The following is a 22,494-nucleotide window of genomic DNA, read 5'->3' as shown; positions in this document are numbered from 1 at the left end:
AGACCTAAAAGCTTTTAATCGAATTTCGAACAAGATTATTCCATCTGTAACACAATAGAGAGTATACTATAACTTCTCGTAGTACTATATGCGTATTTTTCTCCACACACATTCTCTAAACTGTGATAATTAAACTGTGTCTGACACTGATTGATTCGAGTTTAACTACTGACGCTGTCACCTGTTACAATCAATAACTATATATAATATAACCTTCTTTTATACGATAAATTATCAATCGCTCATTTGTTATTCAGTGATTTAAGAAGCAAAATGAAAGAAAAAAATTCCCAGATACCAAGCGTCCAACGAATACGCTTCGGCTGTGTCAACCGAGCACTCGCGTCCCTGTCGATCAGCGTGTCTTCCATTTTAGCAACCGTTCGAGGACAGCAAGCTGTATCGAAGAGAATTTAATTAAATCCATTCGAACGAAGCCTGTCTATCAACTAACGTTATTTACTCCTCGTTTCCCTCTTAAAAACAGTTTTGACGAACTCAAATTTCGCTTATTAATCAAGTTCTAAATGCGTTATGATTTAAATTATATAAAATACAGACTGTATTTTCATTTAATTAGAAATCATTCTTTTAAACATATAATTCCAGAGTTTTTACGACTTACCGTTTTGGTCTATCTTTTTCAGGAGTACATTTTGATACGAGCACGGAACGTCTGGTCAGCGAAATCACGACCGCGGTGAAAGTTTACGCGTACGGCGCCGAGGATTTCTTGAACAATCAGGCAAACAGTCATCTCAGTTTGAACACTCAGCTCAGCTGCGAGGGAAGCTACGGCGAATCCCGCTGGAACGCTGGGGATCTGTTTTTCAAGTAAGCGTTGCTTTTAATCCAATATTTTTAGGTTCGGCACACGAAATACGGTGTACGGAATATGATCGTAGAAAAGGAATACACAGGGTGGTTGGTGACTGGTGGTACAAGCGGAAAGGGGGTGATTCTACGTGAAGAAAGAAGTCGAAAATATAGAATACAAATTTTTCATTTGAGGCTTTGTTTTCGAGAAAATCGACTTTGAATTTTCGCTCGGTACGCGTGCGGTACGTTATAACGGATCTCACTGTAGATTGTTGTCTCGATGGAAATATTAAAAAAAAAAAAAAATAGAAAGTAAATTTTATTCTATATTTTCGACTTCTTTTTTCGCGTAGAATCACCCCCTTTCCGCTTGTACCACCAGTTACCAACCACCCTGTATATTTGAAAATACAACTCTTGTAGAATTGCATGATTATAATCTTTTAAGAATTCGCTAATATTATATTTATGTTTCTATTTCGATTTTTATATTCTCTCGGTATTATATCAGTTATGATCTCCTGAGCTTCCGCTAAATTTTATTTTATTTCGAAGGAAACGAAAAAAGGGGACATTTTTTTTCATTTCGTTGTTTTATCACATAAATGTTATATTACCGTAATCGCATCAAAATCTATTTTTGCGCAAAAAGTATCAGTTCTGAATTTACGATGAGAGATTTAATATGCAAAATTCAGTCACGTGATATTGCGGTGACGGAATTTTAATTTAATCTACGGCAAATACGACACTACAAAAGTGAACCTTAAGAAGTTAACGAAATACCATTTTAGATAATATCTGCTGTCAACGCCGAGTCGATACTGTATTTTAATAGAATATTTTTCCTTTCTATAAAATTCAATTGCATGAAATAGATATATCCCACTTTGGCTGATCAAAAACCATTTAACATTACATTTCAATTAATTGGCCACGTAATTTCATTAAAATTACAGTTAAGATAATAGCATCATCTAGCGTGCAATTTATGATATGAAATTAACAGTTCCACCAACCATAAATTTCGAGTATAATTAATTAATGAATTTATTCGATGGCAGAACGTACAGTTGTATGATGCGAGTAATCGTTACGCATAGGATAACCTTGGCTTAATTATCCATGGGGGATGTGAACATTGATTAAATTCATTTGATAATATCAATTTATCGGAATTGATGCGTGGGACGAAAAGAATCACCTTTTAAAAGTCCTGCATGCATTACTTCGATTATTACGATAAATTCCGGATTATTGCGATAAGAGTAAAAATCGTGCAGAATGTCGTTACCGTCTCATTGCGATCATATTTATTTTCCATCATAGATCGTATTTAATTGAAAGGCAGAGTTTAGAGTGGGATTGACTTGCACATGAAGTATAATGCGTTATTCATGGGCAAGAAGTGGTAGCTCTTGAATGAAAGAAATTAAAATGTCAAGACGGAGACAAATCGAAGTAAAACTCGCCGGGTTGTTATTCATCGTTACAGAAACAGAAGGAGCATAATAAATACCCGTAGAAGAAAGTCAATTCTTTGCAGACTGAAGCGATCGCAGACAGATCTGTTGTAACAACAGACGCGAGTTTTAAGATCGAGGTATTTTCCCGTAAATTAAGAAAACGAAGCTAGAAACGAGAAAATACGAGAAAGAAGAAAAGTAAGAAGCAATGAGAAAGAAAATTTATTTATTTATGGATAGACTGTGAATGTTCGTGGATTTATGGCGAATTCAAATTTACAAAAAGCATGCAAGATATTCCTGGTTCAAGTACATCTTTAGTTAAGGCTTATTTCCTTAATTGTATTCGTGAGAAATATACATTTGCGTAAACATCTGCAATTTGTTCGGAAACGTGGACCGTGCGTAACTGTAATAGCACGAATATTTCTAAGCTTGCTTTTTTATAGCTACTAGATGTTAAAAGATTCGTCTTCCTAAAACCCAAAGAATTCATAAAACTAAAATGGTGTTGTAATGACGAGTTGATGCTCAAGGCAGAATCGTATTACCTCTTTTTCCAGGTATTTGAAAAACGTGTCTGTTGAGGGCGATCAGGGGAAGCCGAACGTCGAGTTCACCCAGGACGGCGTTCTGAAATCGGCCGAACTGAAAATCATGAATCTCCGTCCCGGATTAAGTAAACAACTCGTTTGGGAGGAGGTGAGTGTTAAATTTTCCACGTGTTTTTGTTGTTTTCTACGAGATGCCAGGTTACTTTCTAAAAATTCGCTACTTTGATCGAGATTTGCTATTGTACCGCTGAAATTTCTCGTTCCAAGCGCATACGATTGAATCTGCCACGGGTTTCGCAGAGATCAGCGTAAAATATAACGTAGATATCGCACGACTCAGCGACTGGATGTGGGATAACAAGGAATTGAAGTTGAAAAATATTAGATCCCTTCGAAGATTTCGAGGGAACTCGGATAGAAAAGAAAGTTTACGAAAAGAATTCGCGATCTAGTATTGAAAGAAAGAAGCTACGCCAGATATGGATTTCATTATCAATGAAATTCTTGTGTATCCCCACGGACTTTCAATCATATTTATTAGAGTTAAAAAAAAGGTTATAATAAATAAATAATGTAATTGGCGATAATAAATAATGTAGAATTTGAAATTAAATTTAATCGAAACTATGATCTTAAACTATAAAGTATCGTGATAGTTATAAATTACCTGTGTTAACAGAAACAATGAATTTATTAGAAGAAAAATCGAAATTTTAAACCTGGTTTAATAGCGGTAAATCATTTCTTATATTGGAGGTTTTATTATATGTCCATACTACTTTTCTGCCACAATACGTCCACATTTAATTTTGTTAATAGTTCAGAATGCTCCCATTGATCAGCTTAATTGAGCTATAGATCTTCCTTGCAAGATGCCGGCCGTACACAAAAGATATAATTGAAGAAATTGGCTTGAAAGGGGAAGAATTTATCGATACTTCTAATATTTCAATTAGCCGAAGCAACTGACTGATAAATGAAAGAAATCATATTCGGCTTCAGTAATTAAATCGGTTTCGTTCTTCTCTGGCGTGTTAAAAGAAATTATTATTCTTATCCGAAATATTTATCCTAAAGAATATAACACTGAAATTGCCGATTTTTACGGTGGAAATTAAAATGAAAGATACTTGAAAAATGATGTATAATAAAATTACGTAAGAACAAGTAGAAGTATACTAAAACGAACGTAATTAGTTCTGAAATCTTATTCGTCATATCATCTGTTAATTCTAATCCAAACTCACAATGATCTGAAACAAAGTTAGGTTCCCTTTAATACAAATAGTAAGAAAATAATATTAATTTAATTATTTAACTATCATATATTATACACGTTAAACCACGAATTACCCTTCTTTAATAAGAACAATAACATAAATAATCTAATTCAGGAACAAGATAAATTACAATCGTAGTATTCTGATTTTATCGAATAAAATTTTTCGTTCAAAGGATCATTCAAATTAGAAATTGGTCAGTTTGTACAATCTTAGTTTAGTCGTAGTATCTAAATATTCCAGATAGCATCGTTTAGCGATTCAGAAACGTTTCCGTAACAAGAGAGAATTACGCCAAAATATTGTTATATGCGAATCGTTGAGTATTCACTAGCGAGGCAGCTGTGCGAATTGGGCTTTAGGTTGCGGCTAGAGAGGGAAACTTCGTTTTCTAATGGATGCATTTGACGTTTAATTAACGTCCGGCATCGTATTGATCCAGCGTACACGTTCAGCCTAGACCGTATCGATCCTCGTCGCGAGTTTTCGCGAGTTCACGCGCGAATTGTCATGGTTCGTCCGATACTCGATATAGTGGCACTCACGATATAAATTGAAGCATCGAGTAACAGAGAAGACATCGATTGACGCAACGACACTCGCTGTTACACGCCTCCTTATATTGTTCTCGATGCAGCGACTGAATTAAAGTTAAGATATATAACTCACGTGACTTTAATCAGGATTTTAGATCCTCATTTTCTCGGATTTCTGTCAATCTTCTTAGCACGTTATGTGACACGACACCGGTCCAGACGGACTTTAATATAGTAAGTTTAAAGTAATTCAAAGTTTTGACATATTGTTGGACATTTAATGCCCTGGAACGTCAATTGGAATTTTATATGAAATAATTGCATTAAATTTCGCGTAAATACGGAATATGAGAATTTAGAAGAAAAGTCTGTTTAATGGATGTATTTTAAAAGTTTAACATCAATATCCACCTTGATTAATTTACGAAATATAATTTGAACAGCATCGTAACGAAGGCGGTCTGTTGATAAAATGTTAATGACGTTTGATGTTTTTTAACGGTGTTTCCTTTCTGAATTCTCAACGATGCGATTAAACAAAATTATAAAGAGAAGAATGGAAACTTTGCAGCGAAGGAGGTGTACTCTTTAAAACACTACCGAGTGGTTCGTGAGGTGTTGGAAACTGTTGTATAAAAATAATGAAAAAACTCCGAGAAGTAGAATAAATAAAAATTCTGATAATTTGAATTAATTATGTTTTCCATTCGTTTGGCTGCATTCAGTTCGCTCAAGTAAGTTATAACATTATTCCGTGTCAACACATGTTGTCATAATTTCAATAATATGACGTCTACTAAATTTTTTATAATAATAATACCATCAACGCGCTATTTTATGAAAAATAGTCGTGAACTAATTTACTCTGGTATGATTCTCAGCCTGTAACGAGGTGGTCGCTTTAATTTCCGTTGCGTTCAAACGTTTATTCACAGTTCGCTGACGAATATCCGGGTCTCACCGAAAGGAATTTCACGAGCGACTTTCACGTGACCACCGGATTTCATCGTGCTTTTGCGAGCTGCCCCAGTAAATCTGCGCGTAAACCCGTAACAAGACGTTTAGCGTGATATATCGGGGTCGTCTGTGTTGTTCTTCAGAAGCTGTGGCTTTTGACCTTTGGAATGAAATATAAAATAACTGATCGATTTGTTTTTAAAAATATATTTGTGAAGATATTTATACTCGTTATCCATTACCGGCATGCCTCTGATATTTATTTGAATATCGTTTAAATGTTATTTTCTCCGATTTTACAATTAAGCATGTTTCCATTTATTGGTCGATTATTAAATACCTGTTTTATATTCTGTATTTGCAGTTGAATTTAACCGAAATTTATCCAAAATGTTTATCGTACATATACCTACTTTCCAAATAAAAACCGAAGTGCAACAACAAGTTATATAGGCACTCACTGAAAAATTTTACTTCAATTAAACAATTTCGAAGACTCTGTATAAATTCCATAACAAAATCAGCGAAAGAACTTTGTAATTTTTTTAATCAGAACCCGTTTCCCTCGTACTTTAAAAACATCACGTTCCACTAACATCATCTTCACAACTTCGCGAATCTGTATTTTAAGCAGCTAAATACTGCAGAACAGCGACAGAAATACCAGAGATAAATAATTCTCATTCAGGCATAACCAACCTCAGATTACATACAAGTAGAAAGGTATCATACAAATCCGGGTCGTTCTCTTTCATTCAAGTTATCTCGGCCGAATCGTGACGATTTTATGTATTCCCATTCAGCCTTAAAGAATCAAATATCCCGCCAGCAGCGTAAAGAACGGCCCTTTAATATTCCAAACCGCAACTACGTTATTCGCGAGTTTTCATGTTTGAAATGCCTCGTTCAACCAATTCATGTGTTGCTCCTTTGTTGAACGCAACTTTCTCCCCTCAAAGGGCGATACTCTTTTCAGAAGGCGGCACGAATGTCGCTTCTGTCGCTTCATTTCATTCCGGAAACAGAAGGTGCTTTTCACGCGGCGTCAATGACGAGGATTCCGGTCGAGCGAAATTAAACGTGTCCACTTAATCGCGGCAGACACCGAGAACCGCAGAATTCGGTCGTTTCATGGAACGTGCTTCACGGATAATCCTAATGCAAACGCTCCGTAATTACCGCGAAAATCTTTTTTTGCGTTCAAATGCTGACCCGCTCGTTTTTCTTTTCTCCCGCCAGTGCTGGTTTCCCACCGTCATTTCACAACTGTTCTTTGTTTTCCCTGTTGAATAATTTGTTTTTCATGGCTGGATTCATTTCTCCCGCCTCCTTTCACAAGAAGGCACGTTTACCTACGTTTCTTTCTCTTCTGTGCCTTAGTAAGTATGTGTGTAATTTAGCGTTTCTGTTCTTTCTTCTGCATTTAATCGTTGGTTTTATCACAACCGTAGTTCTTTTCGCTTCGGTTTGCACAATACACACGCTCTGAAGATTATTTCTTTTACGCGAAAGTCTTTCACGCTTGAGAATCTGCACAGTAAGAATTAGGAAATTGTTTCTCTATGTTTGTTTTATTTTCGAGTCTCAAGGGTGTTGTTTGGACTCGACCCTGATCTTGCTCTCGACCCTGGTCTTGTTATCGCATCGTTGTTTCCGCTGCCAAAGTGTTTCAGCCTCGCGGTCATTTTATTTTTCTACCGTTTTACGTATTCGCCGTTCTTTTTACAGTCGAGAAGAATATTTTAGATTGTTTCATCTCTGTCTGGTTTCAGTAAAGCAAATTCAAATTAAAGCAAAGTCAATTATTGCTTATCTCCATTCGAAATGAATTATATTTGAAGATCGTTTTATGGAAAATTTAAACGGAAAAGGAAGTATCTAGACGGACACCAAATTTCTCACTATATTCCTTTAATGACAGATCATTTCTATCAAATTGATAACAAATAATTCTTTACGAAATTTACCAAACTAAAATTCAATTAATATCTTGTAATTCAGATTATCGTTGTTTTCTAAAAATCAGTTTCAGCAACGTCATTCTCATTATTTTAACATCTTTTAAACGCTAAGGCTAACAGAATTTTTGTTATTAACAACATTTTCCACAAAATTAAATAGGACAACGATTTAAATATAATTTGAATGGAAGTTGTACCAATAACTTGAAGTACATCCTACAAATGTTTAAAAACCCGAAACGTTTCCCCTATACGTTTCATTTTTCTGAAATTAAATTATGGAATTAAGTTAAACTGTTCTTTCTCACAACTAAATTCTTTTTATTACGCAGTATACCAACTTTATCCAATAATATGGTTATCCGACGTTCGTGCGCCAAAGATTTTTACTAGCATTTTAGAACTTAACCGTAAGTTGTAATGCCAGTGTTAACTTAGGTGACTTTTATGGGGATTTCATGGTAGACAGTAAACGTTGCTCCTCTTTTCCAACCTCCCATCGTTCGAGAAACTTTCCCCCTCGTGTATCACGATTTTCGGCTTCAACGGATTTTATTTGATCATCGTTACAGCGCGTGCACCCTACATACATCTGTTGGTTTTCTTCTTAGATATTTTAAGTTTAATCTGATATCTTACGAGAAGTAACTAAATTTATCGTTGAGACTCTGTTAATGTAAAACAATTACAATTTGGATATTAAGCTTGAAACGTACTATACGAACAAATAAAAGTTATAATGTAAAATTCAGTCATCCGTTGAAAAGCTTTTACACATCGCAGTTAATAAAATTAATCAAATGATAAGTGGAATAAAGAATGGAAATCTACAGGACCTTTCATGTTTTTTATGAAAAATAATTTTTATAAAAAGCAGCTTGTAATTTCGTATGATGGGTCACACAAAATTAATTCATTCGTATCTTTTCGTGGAATTTAACATACGACATGTGTGCGTACGAAACTTACTGTTGCCTATCCCATCCTGTACTGTAACAAAGTTCATATTTTCATATCAATTCATGCTACGTGTATTTTAAAAACGCTGAAATATTACAGCTATTAATACAACAAACATTACAGATTTAAAATGTGACCCAATTTTTTACAAAACTGATAAAACTTAATCGATAATTTCGACCGTTGATAAAAATCAACAATTCTTTTCTCTATATTTCTTCTGTAACAAGTTAACCGTTAACTCTTCCATAATTTCTCGATTCAATCAAAAGTAATACTCGAGATGAACTACGAGGGAAAAAGTTGAGTCTCTCATTCGAATTAACTTAGCGTATCGAGATCGCTTGCGAACGAAGAACCAAGTCGCTCGGAGAACTTTTGTTTCCCCTGGACGTCGTTCTTCGTCGTAACAATTCTAATTGCTTCCTGCAATTCGCGTTGTTTTAACGTCGATTCGCAGCCATCGCGAACGCAACGAAACTTCAATTATATCACCGATGGGAATACGATGAACGCGCCGTTACAAGGAGATTTCCTTCCGCGTCTGTAAGCACGCGTTTCCGCTTGACTGATAGAAATAATTAAACGACTCGAAGGAAACTCGACTGGATTGCGGCCCCGGTCTGACGAGAAATGATAAATAGAGTCGAAAGGAAACGAGCTACTTTGCCAAACTAATTTCTCCGGAATTCCAGCCACCACTTTCACTCGCGTTATCGACAAAATGACAGTTCTACGGCGAGCAAGTGTTTCCGTTTCGAGTGCGCGAACTCGACAGGGTTATTTAACACGCGAATGCGTAACTTGTACGTTTGCGAGGAAAGATGCTGTGAGAAAGAAGCGTTTAAGTAAAATCAGAGATTACCTGCTCTTTTATTATTGTAATAGCATTCGTGATTTACCAATCAAAAGTTTGGAATTACTTCTCTAATTATATATACGTGTTGAGTCTATATTAACACTAGAACTACCACACCAGTCAAATTGACTGGTTTTACAGTTTTATTTTAAAATTCCTACTTCGTGTTATATTTTTTCCCGCGATGATGTAACGACGAGAATAATATAACGAATTTTATTCTTTTTTTTATGTGTTCATACTGAAAATAATTTTGTATCAAGGCTACTTATACCGATACCAGTCAAAATGTAAAAGGGTCTTGCAATCTGTTTATCGAACTCCAATTAACCAGTTTTCTCGTTTTCTACAAGCCCCCACACGTTTTTAAAATTTTTACTGCGTATCATTTGGTATGATGATATCAGTTATCAGGAAAATTCCGGATCGATCGCTAGATCGCTAGATGCTATCACTAGAAATACCACACCAATCAAAATGACTGGTTCTACGATTTTATAAACGTTCCAACCCTCGTTTGCAGTTGTAAAAATGTACTACATAACATGGAATTGCTTCTGTAAGAAAGTAATAAATCAATAAATATAAAAATATTTTATTACGTATTCTTTTAAAGACCACTCATTTTGACTAGTTTTGGTAGAAACAGCTTCCTGTCAACCTATCGGTAGTTCTAATGTTAACTTTGAATTGACAACTTATTATCGATTCAAAAGGTCGTAATCGTCACACTGTCGATTTCTATACATTTATCGTACGAATAGATGTAATATAATACGAAACGATATATATAAAATATCCAAAATGTAGTGCCTTTTGTAATATTTGGCAGGTGAAACAATTTTCTACCGAGTTTTACCGATTTTCTTAATTATCATCCTCGAGACATTTAGCAACCGTAATCAACAGGAAACGATTCGCAATAAACGTTCAAGCGACTTTAGTAATCCTTCCGATCCTCAAGAATCTCCAATTCTCTCTAACGACTCAGAATGCTCTTGTCTCAGGGAAAAATCCTTCTTCGCTTTTCTCTCTTCCATTCGTTCCTTCTATTTTACGTCGCACGCACCCTGTCCAAGCCCAGATATGGTAAATGTAGCAGGTCTTGTACATAACCAAGGGTCTTGTCGATGGATCTGATTTTACTCCCCTATTGACCCGTACTTTCACCTATACGACCTCTCTTCAAACTACGATACTACGACAACTACGACCGTAATTCAACTAAGACATTCGAATAATACTTAATTCTTTATTCGCGTATCCTACGCGTATTTTATTACATTTCGCGAATAAGAATTTGCGTGGACGATGAGCGACGAGTAGACTACACAGTTTTACGAGCATGGAACCTATATAAAAATTTGCTTCACATACTGAAAATTGCTTCACTTCGAATATTTTCTATATTTTTGTATATTATTTTTATTTATTTATTTATTCTTAGTTCGTACCTTTCGGCTTTGGACGACTCGGTTTACATCTCTTATAATGCCCTTACATCACATATGTTTCTCTTACTCTAGCACTTCTATTATTATATACTGCTTATACCTATCTATTGCACCTTGCTTGCTCTATCTCTAATAACTGACTACTAACTTATATCTAACGCTTATAACTAAGTGCTCATTCCTTCTTTGGCTTTTGCTTCCTTGCCGTGCTCCCTCCCTGTCGTTCCTCCCCCTCTTCTGCTACTCTTCTCTTCTCTATTATCGCTTTCAGTTCTGCCAGTCCTTCTCCAGTCTCGTTTAGTATTTCTATTTTTGTATATTATATACGTTATATGCATCGCTGCACCTAAATAAATAAATTTGCCAGGAATGAAGTAAAATTCGCAGCCTAGCAACGAGAGTAGCACGAATGTTTATGCCTAAGTATCGGTATCGAGCGAGGAGTGATTTGGGAAATGCGCGTGGAGATTTAATATTCATGATGCCATGCGCAGATCTGGATGTACGTGGCCGGAATATGTGATGCTTATAAGATATTCAAGATCTCATGATTAAGAAGCGGGAGAATCGTGGGTGAATCGTTGAAGAGTTGAAAGAATTCAGAATGTTTAATGAAATTGAGTTACATTCAATGGATAGCTGTTTCTTCTGGAATTAAATCATTCCAGGATATGAAAGAATGTAGAGCACTAATTCCAAAGTTAATTCATTATTTTATTATTCCTATTTTATAATTGGCGCGTGGACTGCAGCATAAATTTTATATATTCTTTCCTGGGAAATATACCGCACAATAATGTTATATTCTGTTTGTGCTTCTTTTCATTTCGTCACTCGCGCTGTTAAAGATATATATTTGTCCATCAACTTCGTCTCATTTTAATAATTCTAGAAGATTATCATTTGTAAAATGTGCGCCACTGGTAATCATAATATTATTCTTTCACAGTATTATCTAATTATGTCGGTCGCATTATCGACAATTTTTTAGTCCATGATATTTGTCTTATTTTAATCATTTTAAAAGACTTATCAAAAGAAATGTGGGTCACTGACGACCACCGTGGCAATCAACGTGTTAAACGTAATTATTCTTTCGCTTTATGCTCTGAAGCAAAAGCCTATCTATATTTTTACACTGAATCCGTCTCAAAAACCGCACATTTCAAATAGCAATTCATCAACCTGAGTTCGTTATTGATTCGATCGTCAATGATCCACGAATCGGATCAGAGTCGCCTATCCTTCGAGCTAATAACGCTATTCACGTTCCTCAGAAGGCCAGCGCAACGTATGGGTATTTACCTGCAGCGCGAATATTCGCTGGACAGTTTCCGACTTCCAATTTCATCGTCCGTCGATTTCCAATCAGCGGCCACGTGGCGTTCAGAAGTCGACATTTTATTCATCCTGGTCGGCCGATGGCCGCGATTAACGCGGGATTTTCACCGTTCAACGGGAACACGACTAATTAAATCTGAAATGGGATTTCCTGCTGTTCCACCAGCGTGCTATTTACTGGCTGTCGATAGCCGCGTGAAACTGTAGCTGACGATCCTTTCGTACTTTCACAGAGATATGTCGCTGTTCTCTTGTATATTGTTTTACTCGTTTCGTGTAATTGTTTTCGCGGTTTCGATAGAATGGCAACAGTAGTTTTAAAGAGATCGACAAGGTAAATTGAAATGGCGGTTGTAACGAACCTTGGCGTCAAGGAAGATTGGTTTGGTGCAACGACAACGAGATTAGAAAGTGCACGTTCGAAGAAAAAACAGAGAAATTGTTTCTCGCAGAGAAGATTCGATTTTCGAAAATAATTGTCCGTAGATTCGTTTGTCGAGATTACTATTGATGGACACCTATTGCCGATCGAGGGAGATACTTGCTGTTGCATATGCATGTAGCCTATTTGTACAAGAAAGATTGAAACAATCTTATGGAAGATTTTGTTTACGTTCGCGTCTATCATTGGTATTAACTTTTTGCCAATAACGTTACATTTTTACAACGCGATACTTAACACATTTTGCATCAATTAATTGTTAGCTAAATGTCAAGATTCAACGAAATAACGTTTTATACGCTACTTTTATACCACGTTATCAAAGCATACGTGTAGCCAGAAAAGTAAAGAAAGTCGATGTTTCATAACACGTATCTAAGAGTTAAACGGTTATGAGAATTGAATTTCTGGTTTGGAAGGAATCCGTATAAAAATTGTATAGTAAATACTTAAAACTTAAATTTATCTGATACTGCTTGAATCTTTAATCCGCTGACATTCAATGTATCGATACTTATTTTCGTTGCTGTGTACTATTACAATATTACCTCCATTCCAGTACGACACCGAAAAGGAGCATTAAAGTCAATGTATGTTTGAATTGGCTTCGAACGAAAATAGCTTAGATACATACATGAAAATAGTGTATACGAAACCAAATAGTTCCGTTAAAGGAAATGGAAATCTTGAAATCATTGAAATACCTCTATTTCTGAAAAAGGTTCTCAGAAATTGCCTTCAAATATTTCAAACTACTGTTTCATCCAATTTAATAGTAGTATTTAGAATTAGGTTAACAAGTGTAAGTTTAATTATTTTTATTTAATTATTATCGAACTCGCATGAGAGATTTGATATTTCGTAGTAACAATCGTATGAATGTTTTAATAATTAAAAATTAAATAGGACTTGTCGAAAGGCGTGGTAAAATAGATCTTGGTCCAGCGAACGTTGCGGCGTATGCGAATTGGCATTATGGTGCATGCATTTTAGATCGATTCTAACACCGGGTCAATCATCAAAGATCGCTTTGAAATCAAAGATTATTCGAATACGTTCGGAAACCAGAGGCGTTGATATCATAATACTACTTCATAAAGTATATCTGCATATAGGAAATTTTTATAATGAAAAAATAAAAAATATTTGCTTCCTTTACTAATTTTCTTTCTTTCCATTTTTCAATTTGAAATTTCTGTAAATGAAATATTCCTTTAAAAATTACGATATCTATTGTATCTCGAAATTTGTATTATTAATTAGAAAAGTGTGATAACGGTTCAGATAAACGAAAATGAAATAATCAGGCCGCATATGAAATATTGTTCGATTAATCTTGTTTGAATGATCGTCAGATCGATGTTAAAACAATTACGTGAACGCAAGCACAATGCTTCATCCGAAAATCGGTGAAATTCGTATCTCGTAAAAAATTCTCGTTGAACATAGAATGAAAGTACGCAGGAAATATTTGAATATGCAAACTGAAATCACCGTAGCCCATTCATTTAAGCATCGACGATAAAGCATTTTTACAATATCAGGTAAATTTCAATGGCACGAAATATTATGAAGAGTCGATTATTTCAAAAATCGCAAAGCTGTCGACAAATTCATTTTGTGTCGTGAAAAACAACGCGTATTGAGGCTCGTGTTTCAGTGTTTGGTTAATAAAATTTTTATCGAGCTCGACGTGAGTAATTCTGTCGTAGATATTTCTGTACCATGAACGACTTTAATTTATCACGCATGCCTGTTTCGTGCAAATGCAAAATAAACGAAATTCGATTACCGCGTCAAAGGAGTCGACAGTTTAAAACGTTGAAATGTGAATAAGGCGATGAAATATCGTATTTTAACTCATGACAAATTGGTTTCCGATATATTACATGCTAGAAATTGTAATTTCTCAATATATTAGGTGTAGAAATTAATTCGCTATCTGCGCATTAAATCGATAATTACGAATTCGTATTAAATTTAAATACTTTTTCACTGTTATGGAATTTCAATATTTCTAAAACGCAACACATATCTATAATATAAGACCAAAAAGTATTTAGAAAGTAGGCAAAATAAATAACAAATAAACGATAAATTTATTTTGAAAAACGCGAAATTACTTTCTTCGTCTAATCTATTACAGAACCAAAATTTAATAGCTTCAGTCTCATATTTTCATTTTTTCGCATACAGATATCGTCAATCGCAGATCTGGTTTCTTCCTATTTCAAGTTCGCGGTCGTTTCTTCACGTACGAATATCATCATTCGGAAATTTTTCCAAACTGAAAGAAGGAACGCGAATGGATTACATATTTTCAAATGAGTATAGATTATTCTGATCGTTGAACGAAATATGTATGATATTTTACATTAAATATATTAATTCGGATATCTTCAACCTTTACACGACAATTCATATAAAAATCTTTATTAATCACATTAAACGTCACGTATTTAAATTTCATATATGTGAAACCGTTTGCCAGATGGATATTTACAGTTGAAACGATTCGCAGTTTTATTTCGCCTATTTTCCACGAAATTGTCCCATGCGCTGCCGTTTTTATCGATAATCGTTGGAATAGCGAAAAATCTGCAATCGAGCGTCTCGTCATTGAGATATTTCCTCCAACTGGCAGCTTAGTCGAAACGATATCGGCTTAACGAAATCGTGTTTTAAACTCCTACGAAACGCTCCACTTTCGGTTTCGAGATCCGACTGGCGGCCAAACCGCGGACCGCAATTTTATTTGGAGAATTCATCGGCGAATGGGAATTTAACGAATGTACGTAAACTAATTGTCTCTGTTCAACGTGTTCATAGTTGTTTGTTCAACCATATGCAGCAAAAATAATTGTCTTTAACGAAACAGCATGATCAAGTTGCAATTATTATAAATGGTCGTCTATCGATTAGAATTTTCCAGAAATTATAATATTTTCATATTTACGTTGCATGTAATAATTTATGATGAACGTTTTGAAGCTAAATTCTTCTTTTTAACAAAATTAGTAAATGAAATAGAGTCTGTGAAAAATTGCTTTATTTTTATATCAAATTAATTTTCTGGAAAATCGTGTTTGGAAATGAATAAATAATATTTAAAGATGCGTCCCTGTCGGAGAGGAAACATGAAAAGATAGAGTGCATATATTATGTACAATTATTTAATTATAGAACAAGTTTATATCAAAATCTTTTTCGACAATTATGTTTAGAAATAAACGAACAATGTTTCTAAAATAAGATATTCTATAAAATTTGTGTAATTCGACGGCTTTTGTTATAGGATCTTAGTACGTTCATATAAAATGAATATAAACGTCTTTGTGAATTATCATGGCTTCTGGTTACCAAAAAGCAACACGTAGTATTTGTTTGTACGAATACAGGAAAACAGTCGTTGAATCGAGGAAATTCAATTAAGAGCCTCCGTGAACTTCTAGTTACCAAGTCTGAGAAGACAAAGGACCGTGAACAATCGTCGATACGAAATGGAATATTAATTGTCGTCGCGAGATACTTAAGTACGTACAGAGCATCAGAAGCATTGTTTACAATATCTTACTGATATTTTATTCGTAAATATGCGTTAATTAAATTAATTTCACTCGAAACATAACTGTGTCTTTATTTTCTAAAGTCGTTCGAAAAAATTGGCACTTGAGTTTACAGTAGTGATACCAAATTACAGCCAAATGTTAGACTGACTGACTAGTGATTAAACAATTCAGAATAGTCAACAATACGAAGTGTTTTAGAGGAAAAGTGATACAAATATCTAAATAAAGACAACATATTTAATTGGAACAAGCTATGGATAAAATAAAGTTTTGATAGAAAAATTGATACGCTTGCAAATACGAAAACACACTTCCATGATGTAGCTAACTCATTTTTTACAACCAGTAACTATCTTCCCGCTAAGTTCTTAAAATTAGACGCAATTTCAACGCGTAATAAATTTCTCATTACCCTTATTATTATTAGTCGCATCATAATTCTTACTAAAAATTAAAAAACTTGTATCGTAAGCTTCTAGTTCCTTGCGCGCATTACGATATTAAATAATAATCTAATAAACCTTGGTAATCCCTGGCATAATAAATCCCATGAAACCCATTTCTACGACTAATCCCACTTTCCATTCGTTCTTCAAACGTTATCACATCCGGCAAACAACTTCTACTGCCCGCAGATTACCATGTTAATTTCGACGGTGTCCGAAATCGCGAACGAACGAAATACTAATCCGTGTTTGATTACCTGACAATTAATCATTGAAAACGGATCGAGTCAGCTTTGCCGTACGGTATTAACAGCTCGATCCGACATTCTCGTGGCCACGTAAAGGATCTCGATACCAGAACCCGTTGTGTGCAGCTATTAGCGATTCACAGACGCGTACACACGCATCTAGTAGGCGCGTATCCGCGCGCCTCATGACCAGAGTGTAATTCGAAGCGCGTGTGCGGCCGCGCACATGCAACCCCGGCTAATTAAGGAAATTGTTCGCATTGCGTAACTGCTAGCAGATGTTGCCACTTGACAGGTCAGACTTCGATTCGCGTGGCATGATTCATTGAGTCGGTGAATTTGAAGGGAACCCTATTTGGTCGGTATGACGCTTCGCCTATGGTTTGCATGGATATAGTTGACGTGTTTCAGGCGTTTCGGTAGTCATCGAGCGTATACCGATGATCGGAGAGCGACAGAATGCGGTTCGGAATGCGTCGATCATTTTATAGCGTCCTGGTAATATAGATTGATTCAAAATTATTTGTGTCATGAGTACTATGCCGGGTAATAGGAACGATACTAACCTGATATTATTAGTAAGCAGATTAATATTAGTAATTATATTCATTTCGGTACTGTTATATTGGTGGTAAAGCGGTATATAATCTGGTATCTATTATTAGTAGTATCTGGTATCGACATTCTACGCCAAATCGATCACGTTTTAACGTCGACCTGAGGGATTTTTTGTTCAATGTGAAATGTCACGTGGACTATGTGAAATTAGAGGGAGTTCAGCCATCATTTTGCCGGTTTCGAATTAGTTTAGAACGAATTTCGAACTTCGATCTAGACGATAGCGTTACAATTTCATGGAATTCGATAATATGAAAGTTCTGTGAACGTTTTTCGTAACTTTGTAACTGCCAAACAATCGGGGATAGAATTTTTGGTAATAACTTAAAAAATGAAGTTTGTCACGAACAGTTGCTTGTTTCAAGTATTTGTGCGAATTTCATCGGTGTCTTGCTAACGCGAGGACTTTGCGTAAGTTTATTGAAGTTCGAGGGCTTTATCCGTGTCGCGAGGGCTGAAGCGAATAAACTGAATGTTACCGAACTTCTGCTTGTTTTTACTGAAGTACCTTGGAGAGAAGTTGACTTCTTTGTTCTAGAAGCCTTCTGAAGTTTAATCCCAAATAACAAGGGATAAACAAGATCGTTCGATTAACCGTGTCTATCAGACGAAAGACGTTCTAAATGCTCTACCTATTTCGTGAAAAGAATAGATGATATCATTTTTCTATATCAATTACATTTATACGTAAATTGATATCATTGCACTTGTGCGTGAGTTTAAGGAAAAAGGTTAAAATGGTAGTCAGCGGTCAAGACGCATGTCACGACTGAAACATAAAAAAGAATTATAAAGATGGTAACTTCGAAATTATTAGGGTCATAACGTTGAACAATCGCTTGAACTTTTCCCGTTTTGGCGACTCAGACCGTATCAAACTTTCTTTCGACTAAGATTCTGCAAACTTAAACTACCATCCTTTTTACTTAACTCTTACAAGTATATCAACATAAACCAACAATAATAATCACTTAAACGAAGATTATGCGCATTAAGAAACATTTAAATTTAATCCAACATATTTTGTGTGCAGTTCGAGAGAAAATATTAAAGATATTAAGATAAGGACTATTTATTAAACTCGTTTAATACTTCCAAACATGCACACTTCGTATCGATATATTTGTCAAAAATATTATTCACATTATTATACACGCGTACAATTTCCATGACTTTGGTAATATTAAATGCTGTACATTTTAAACATTGACGATGATAGATAACATGTTTGTAATTTCTCCGGTTTCAATCGTCTTATCTGCAACAAAACGCAGCGTATTGGTCACACGCTTGAAACGCCAAGAATGCGTTTTTATTATATATTTTTATATACATACATCATATTATAATATACAATATTACATATTATTTTACCCCACATGTGGACCACGAAATATCGGAGTTTCCAACGGTTGATTGGCAACACAACTTAGTTGTGCGACTCGACCGCGTTTGATTTCATATCTCGATTTACACGCCTAAACAATTTACATGAAAGCAAACGTCAAACTTTGAAACACCAAATACTTTGGATAATTATGATCGGAACCACCGCAGAGATAATCGACTCTGCTAAGCGACTACATGCAAAGTGGAGGCAAGGATTACTGCGGCAGTCACATCATCAAGTATATATTTAGTGAAGTACTTCCGGCGGTTCTTGACAGAAGTTGGGGCATTTGGCGACGTCCCAATCGTGACGATATCACCCATAATCGTTACGGGAATGGCCAACGAAGTACAGGGCCTCTAATCTGCAAAACTTTCCACGTACATCCTCGAACGAACATCGTCGCGGTGGATCGGGTTTCCAGGCGACATTTTACGACTTTGAATTGACTCCACGTTTCTCGGTGAAACGATCGAGGAATTAGATAAATGTCCTTTGCGTGGAATTTATAGTATACAACTCAAACTTCATTGTAAAATTGCAATGGTCACAGAAAATTGACTCGTTCGTTTTAGGGATATTAACTTATTTAACTAAGTGAATTACAGTTTTCTTTGACCCAGCTGATCGAAAATGCACGATTTTGTTTTAGAGGAATTGTTTCTTGTTTATATAATAATATATTTTTTGTAATTCCAATGCTATATTTTGCCCTCTTAGTACAGTGAAATTGCAAAACGCAAGGCGGGAAGTGAAAAACGACAAATGTTCTTATGAATATGTTTATTAGTATAAAAAATGGGCTTGAACGCTGAGATTTTAGTACTATTTAATTTTACTTACTTTACTTTAGATAAAATGATGCTTAACACTAGAGCCGTCGGATCTGATCGAAATAACAAAATCATAATTTTTTCCTAGAAATTTCATCCCTTCGCAATGATTTGAACGATCGTGATATTTTATAAAATAATACATGTAATATTTCGTATTTCATTTCTACTTAAACGAAGCAAAATTCGATCTACACGTTGATCGTTTAACCATAATCCACTGTTACTTGTACAAGCGATTTGACCAGATTAGCTTACTTAGTCCATTAACCGGATGTCGCTTCGTTATCGGTCGCATCACGGATAATTGAGCCACTAAACAGCTCGAAATGGCGACAGAGGCGAGAGAAGAACTTTCTTATCGAGCTGATATAGCGCAGCAGATGCTACGGAGTCTGGTAGAGTAATAAACTACCTAACAAGGCATAACATCGCCTCTAATGTATGACTGCTAATAGAATGTGATTAACGGCGGCTTTCTAACGAGATCGCGTACTATATGGAAACTTTCGGGCAAGTTCCACCCACGGTTCCTAGTACCTCAGGCATTTGGTTGTAAGCTGACCACTCTCGAAAGAGTATGTTATCGAAATAACGTCGTTGATAAAATTCCAATTAATCTTTTCACGAATTTGGGGCAGTATTGCTTTTAACACAGTATCATGTATCTCGTAGCAGTATCGATTGAAATTATTAATGTACACGTTCTCGCAGGTAATAGATTATTCATGGTGAAATTATGATCTTAAGATAAGGAAGAGACATTACAGTTTATACCTTGGGAATATATATTTGCGATTCTTCGGATCTATTCTTCAAGATCTTTCAATTTTATTATTTTTTTACGTTTATTACCACGTTTCGTGAACATTTCAGTTCGCTTCTTCAGAGCGGATCTGAAAGAGCAATTCGTCATATAACTGAAGAAAAACATGTCATCTACTCGTGGTGAAAATTTAACATCTAACAATCCCACCTCTTTTTTTTTTTATAAAAGCGGTATCATTGGAACCAAAATCGAAATATTTCAATATCATCCATAAAAATGTGTCTTGCATGCAAATGAAAATTTACATAGCACTGTAGTGATACTCGTAGCATTGCTTAAGAACAACCGTCCTACGCTTATCTAATTCTCCTGTCCCACTTATTATCCATGTTTGTATCTCTTCGGATATCTTCCTTTTTTTAATTATTTTATTCTTAAAAAGCGTGGAATGCGCAAAGGGTATAACAATTGCATTGAATAATAAAACCGAATATTTGAAACCTGTGTATTTTAATAATATCTATTAAAATGTAATGTCCAGTTCGGATCATATAAACGCGAGAAGGGCAACAGATTTAAAGATATTATTTAAAAGAGCAGGAAAACGTACGGTCCATCTTTTTCTTCTCTTAAAAAATTACAAATTCCTGACATCAACAGGAACTTATCTCGGTTCCTGCTACTTCTTCAGCGGAGTAAAAGTTTATGCGTTTTACGATGAGCTAGACAAAAGCTTTGGATCTTTCGTTAAATTCTTCCTTTACCCAAAGCTTATCAGGAAGACGTCGCGTCGGCGAAAAGACGTCCGGTTGCTACACGATCGCCTTCGTCGCCGTTCGTTTCTCTGATATTCACTGTTAATGGAGCCTGAAAATTGATCGAGGCCATTACTCACGCTCTCGCTAGATCTCACGAGTATACGCCACAACTTCTGATAAGCGGAAGGAGCGGCTCGTATTTACATGCAACGCGATTCGTTAACGACATTTCCTTGGTAATGAGGATCGTGATTAAGCGGTCGATCATTAATTCTTCTTTCATTTGATCTCGTTACGTAAGCGGAACTCGCAACCGCGGACAGATAATTGATGTCTCTGGTACAAAAATCTTATAAAAGTATTTTATATACTTCGGTTTTACATTGGTTTTCGTAGCAAGTTAAAAAGAGAAACTTCGTTAAAGCGAGAGTTGAGTAACTGTTCGATAAAATATATCATAGTTTGTGTAGCGTGTGTCTAATTTAGAAATATGGAAGACAAAAGAAAAAGCGTTTCGAGTGAATGTTGTAAGTAAGGAATAAAACTGATCTAACTGGAATTATTGTTTCGCCTTTGTCAATCTTCAATTTCCTAATTATAGAAACTTCTGGTTAGAAAATGTCACAATTATATTTTCAAATAAAAATCTACACTTTTTATCGCGTATCATTGTAGCTGGCATTAAAACGTTGTCAGGATACTAACTACTTGCGTCTGTTGCATAAATCATGCCGGAGAAGTGAACTTTTACAACCGACATGTCGCCTGCATTTAAATTTCGTTTTGTTATATTTTAATTCCATTTAAACCGAGCATATTGTACGTACTAATGCAGCATACGACAAAGTCTAGTTATGCACACATGTGCACAGTTAGCTTTGCAGCTCTACTTTGCATCGTCTATTCTCAAATTTCTGGCATGTTCCCCTTGGGATAGAATCGTACGATATTCTAAGAATTTGAAAGTCGTATTCGCTCAGAAACGTCTTTCAATATACTCGACGTATTTTTACTTATAGAAACATCATTTTTCCTTGTATCCTGGTGATATTCCGTCTGTCATCTTTTTACTGTCTTTTTGTGTCGCTGACATTTTCTTTTCGATGCCCCTGTCCTGTTTCATTTCATTGTTAAAATTTTTCTTCTCCATTCTATCCACGCTGTCTTTCTTATCGATACAATTCTTCTATTTCTATCTTCGCTCTGTATTCCTTTTCATTTCGTCGTTGCAACT

General features: G+C 35.4%; 1 protein-coding gene across 5 annotated transcripts in view; it reads left to right on the top strand.

Moving 5' to 3' along the window:
* Positions 1-22,494, top strand: part of Nmdar2 (glutamate ionotropic receptor NMDA type subunit 2) — a 260,929-nt gene that overhangs the window by 182,552 nt on the left and 55,883 nt on the right. For all 5 annotated transcript variants that reach the window (XM_033339196.2, XM_033339193.2, XM_033339194.2 and 2 more), the window contains exons 6-7: positions 648-834; positions 2,849-2,987. In XM_033339196.2, coding sequence (XP_033195087.1) covers positions 648-834; positions 2,849-2,987 — 326 coding nt within the window. The remainder of the gene's footprint in view (positions 1-647; positions 835-2,848; positions 2,988-22,494) is intronic.

This window comes from Bombus vancouverensis, chromosome 1 (assembly GCF_051014615.1).
Source record: "Bombus vancouverensis nearcticus chromosome 1, iyBomVanc1_principal, whole genome shotgun sequence".
Lineage (NCBI taxonomy): Eukaryota > Metazoa > Arthropoda > Insecta > Hymenoptera > Apidae > Bombus > Bombus vancouverensis.
The sequence above is the reverse complement of the archived record's forward strand: the minus strand, read 5'-3'. Positions and strand labels throughout refer to the sequence as shown.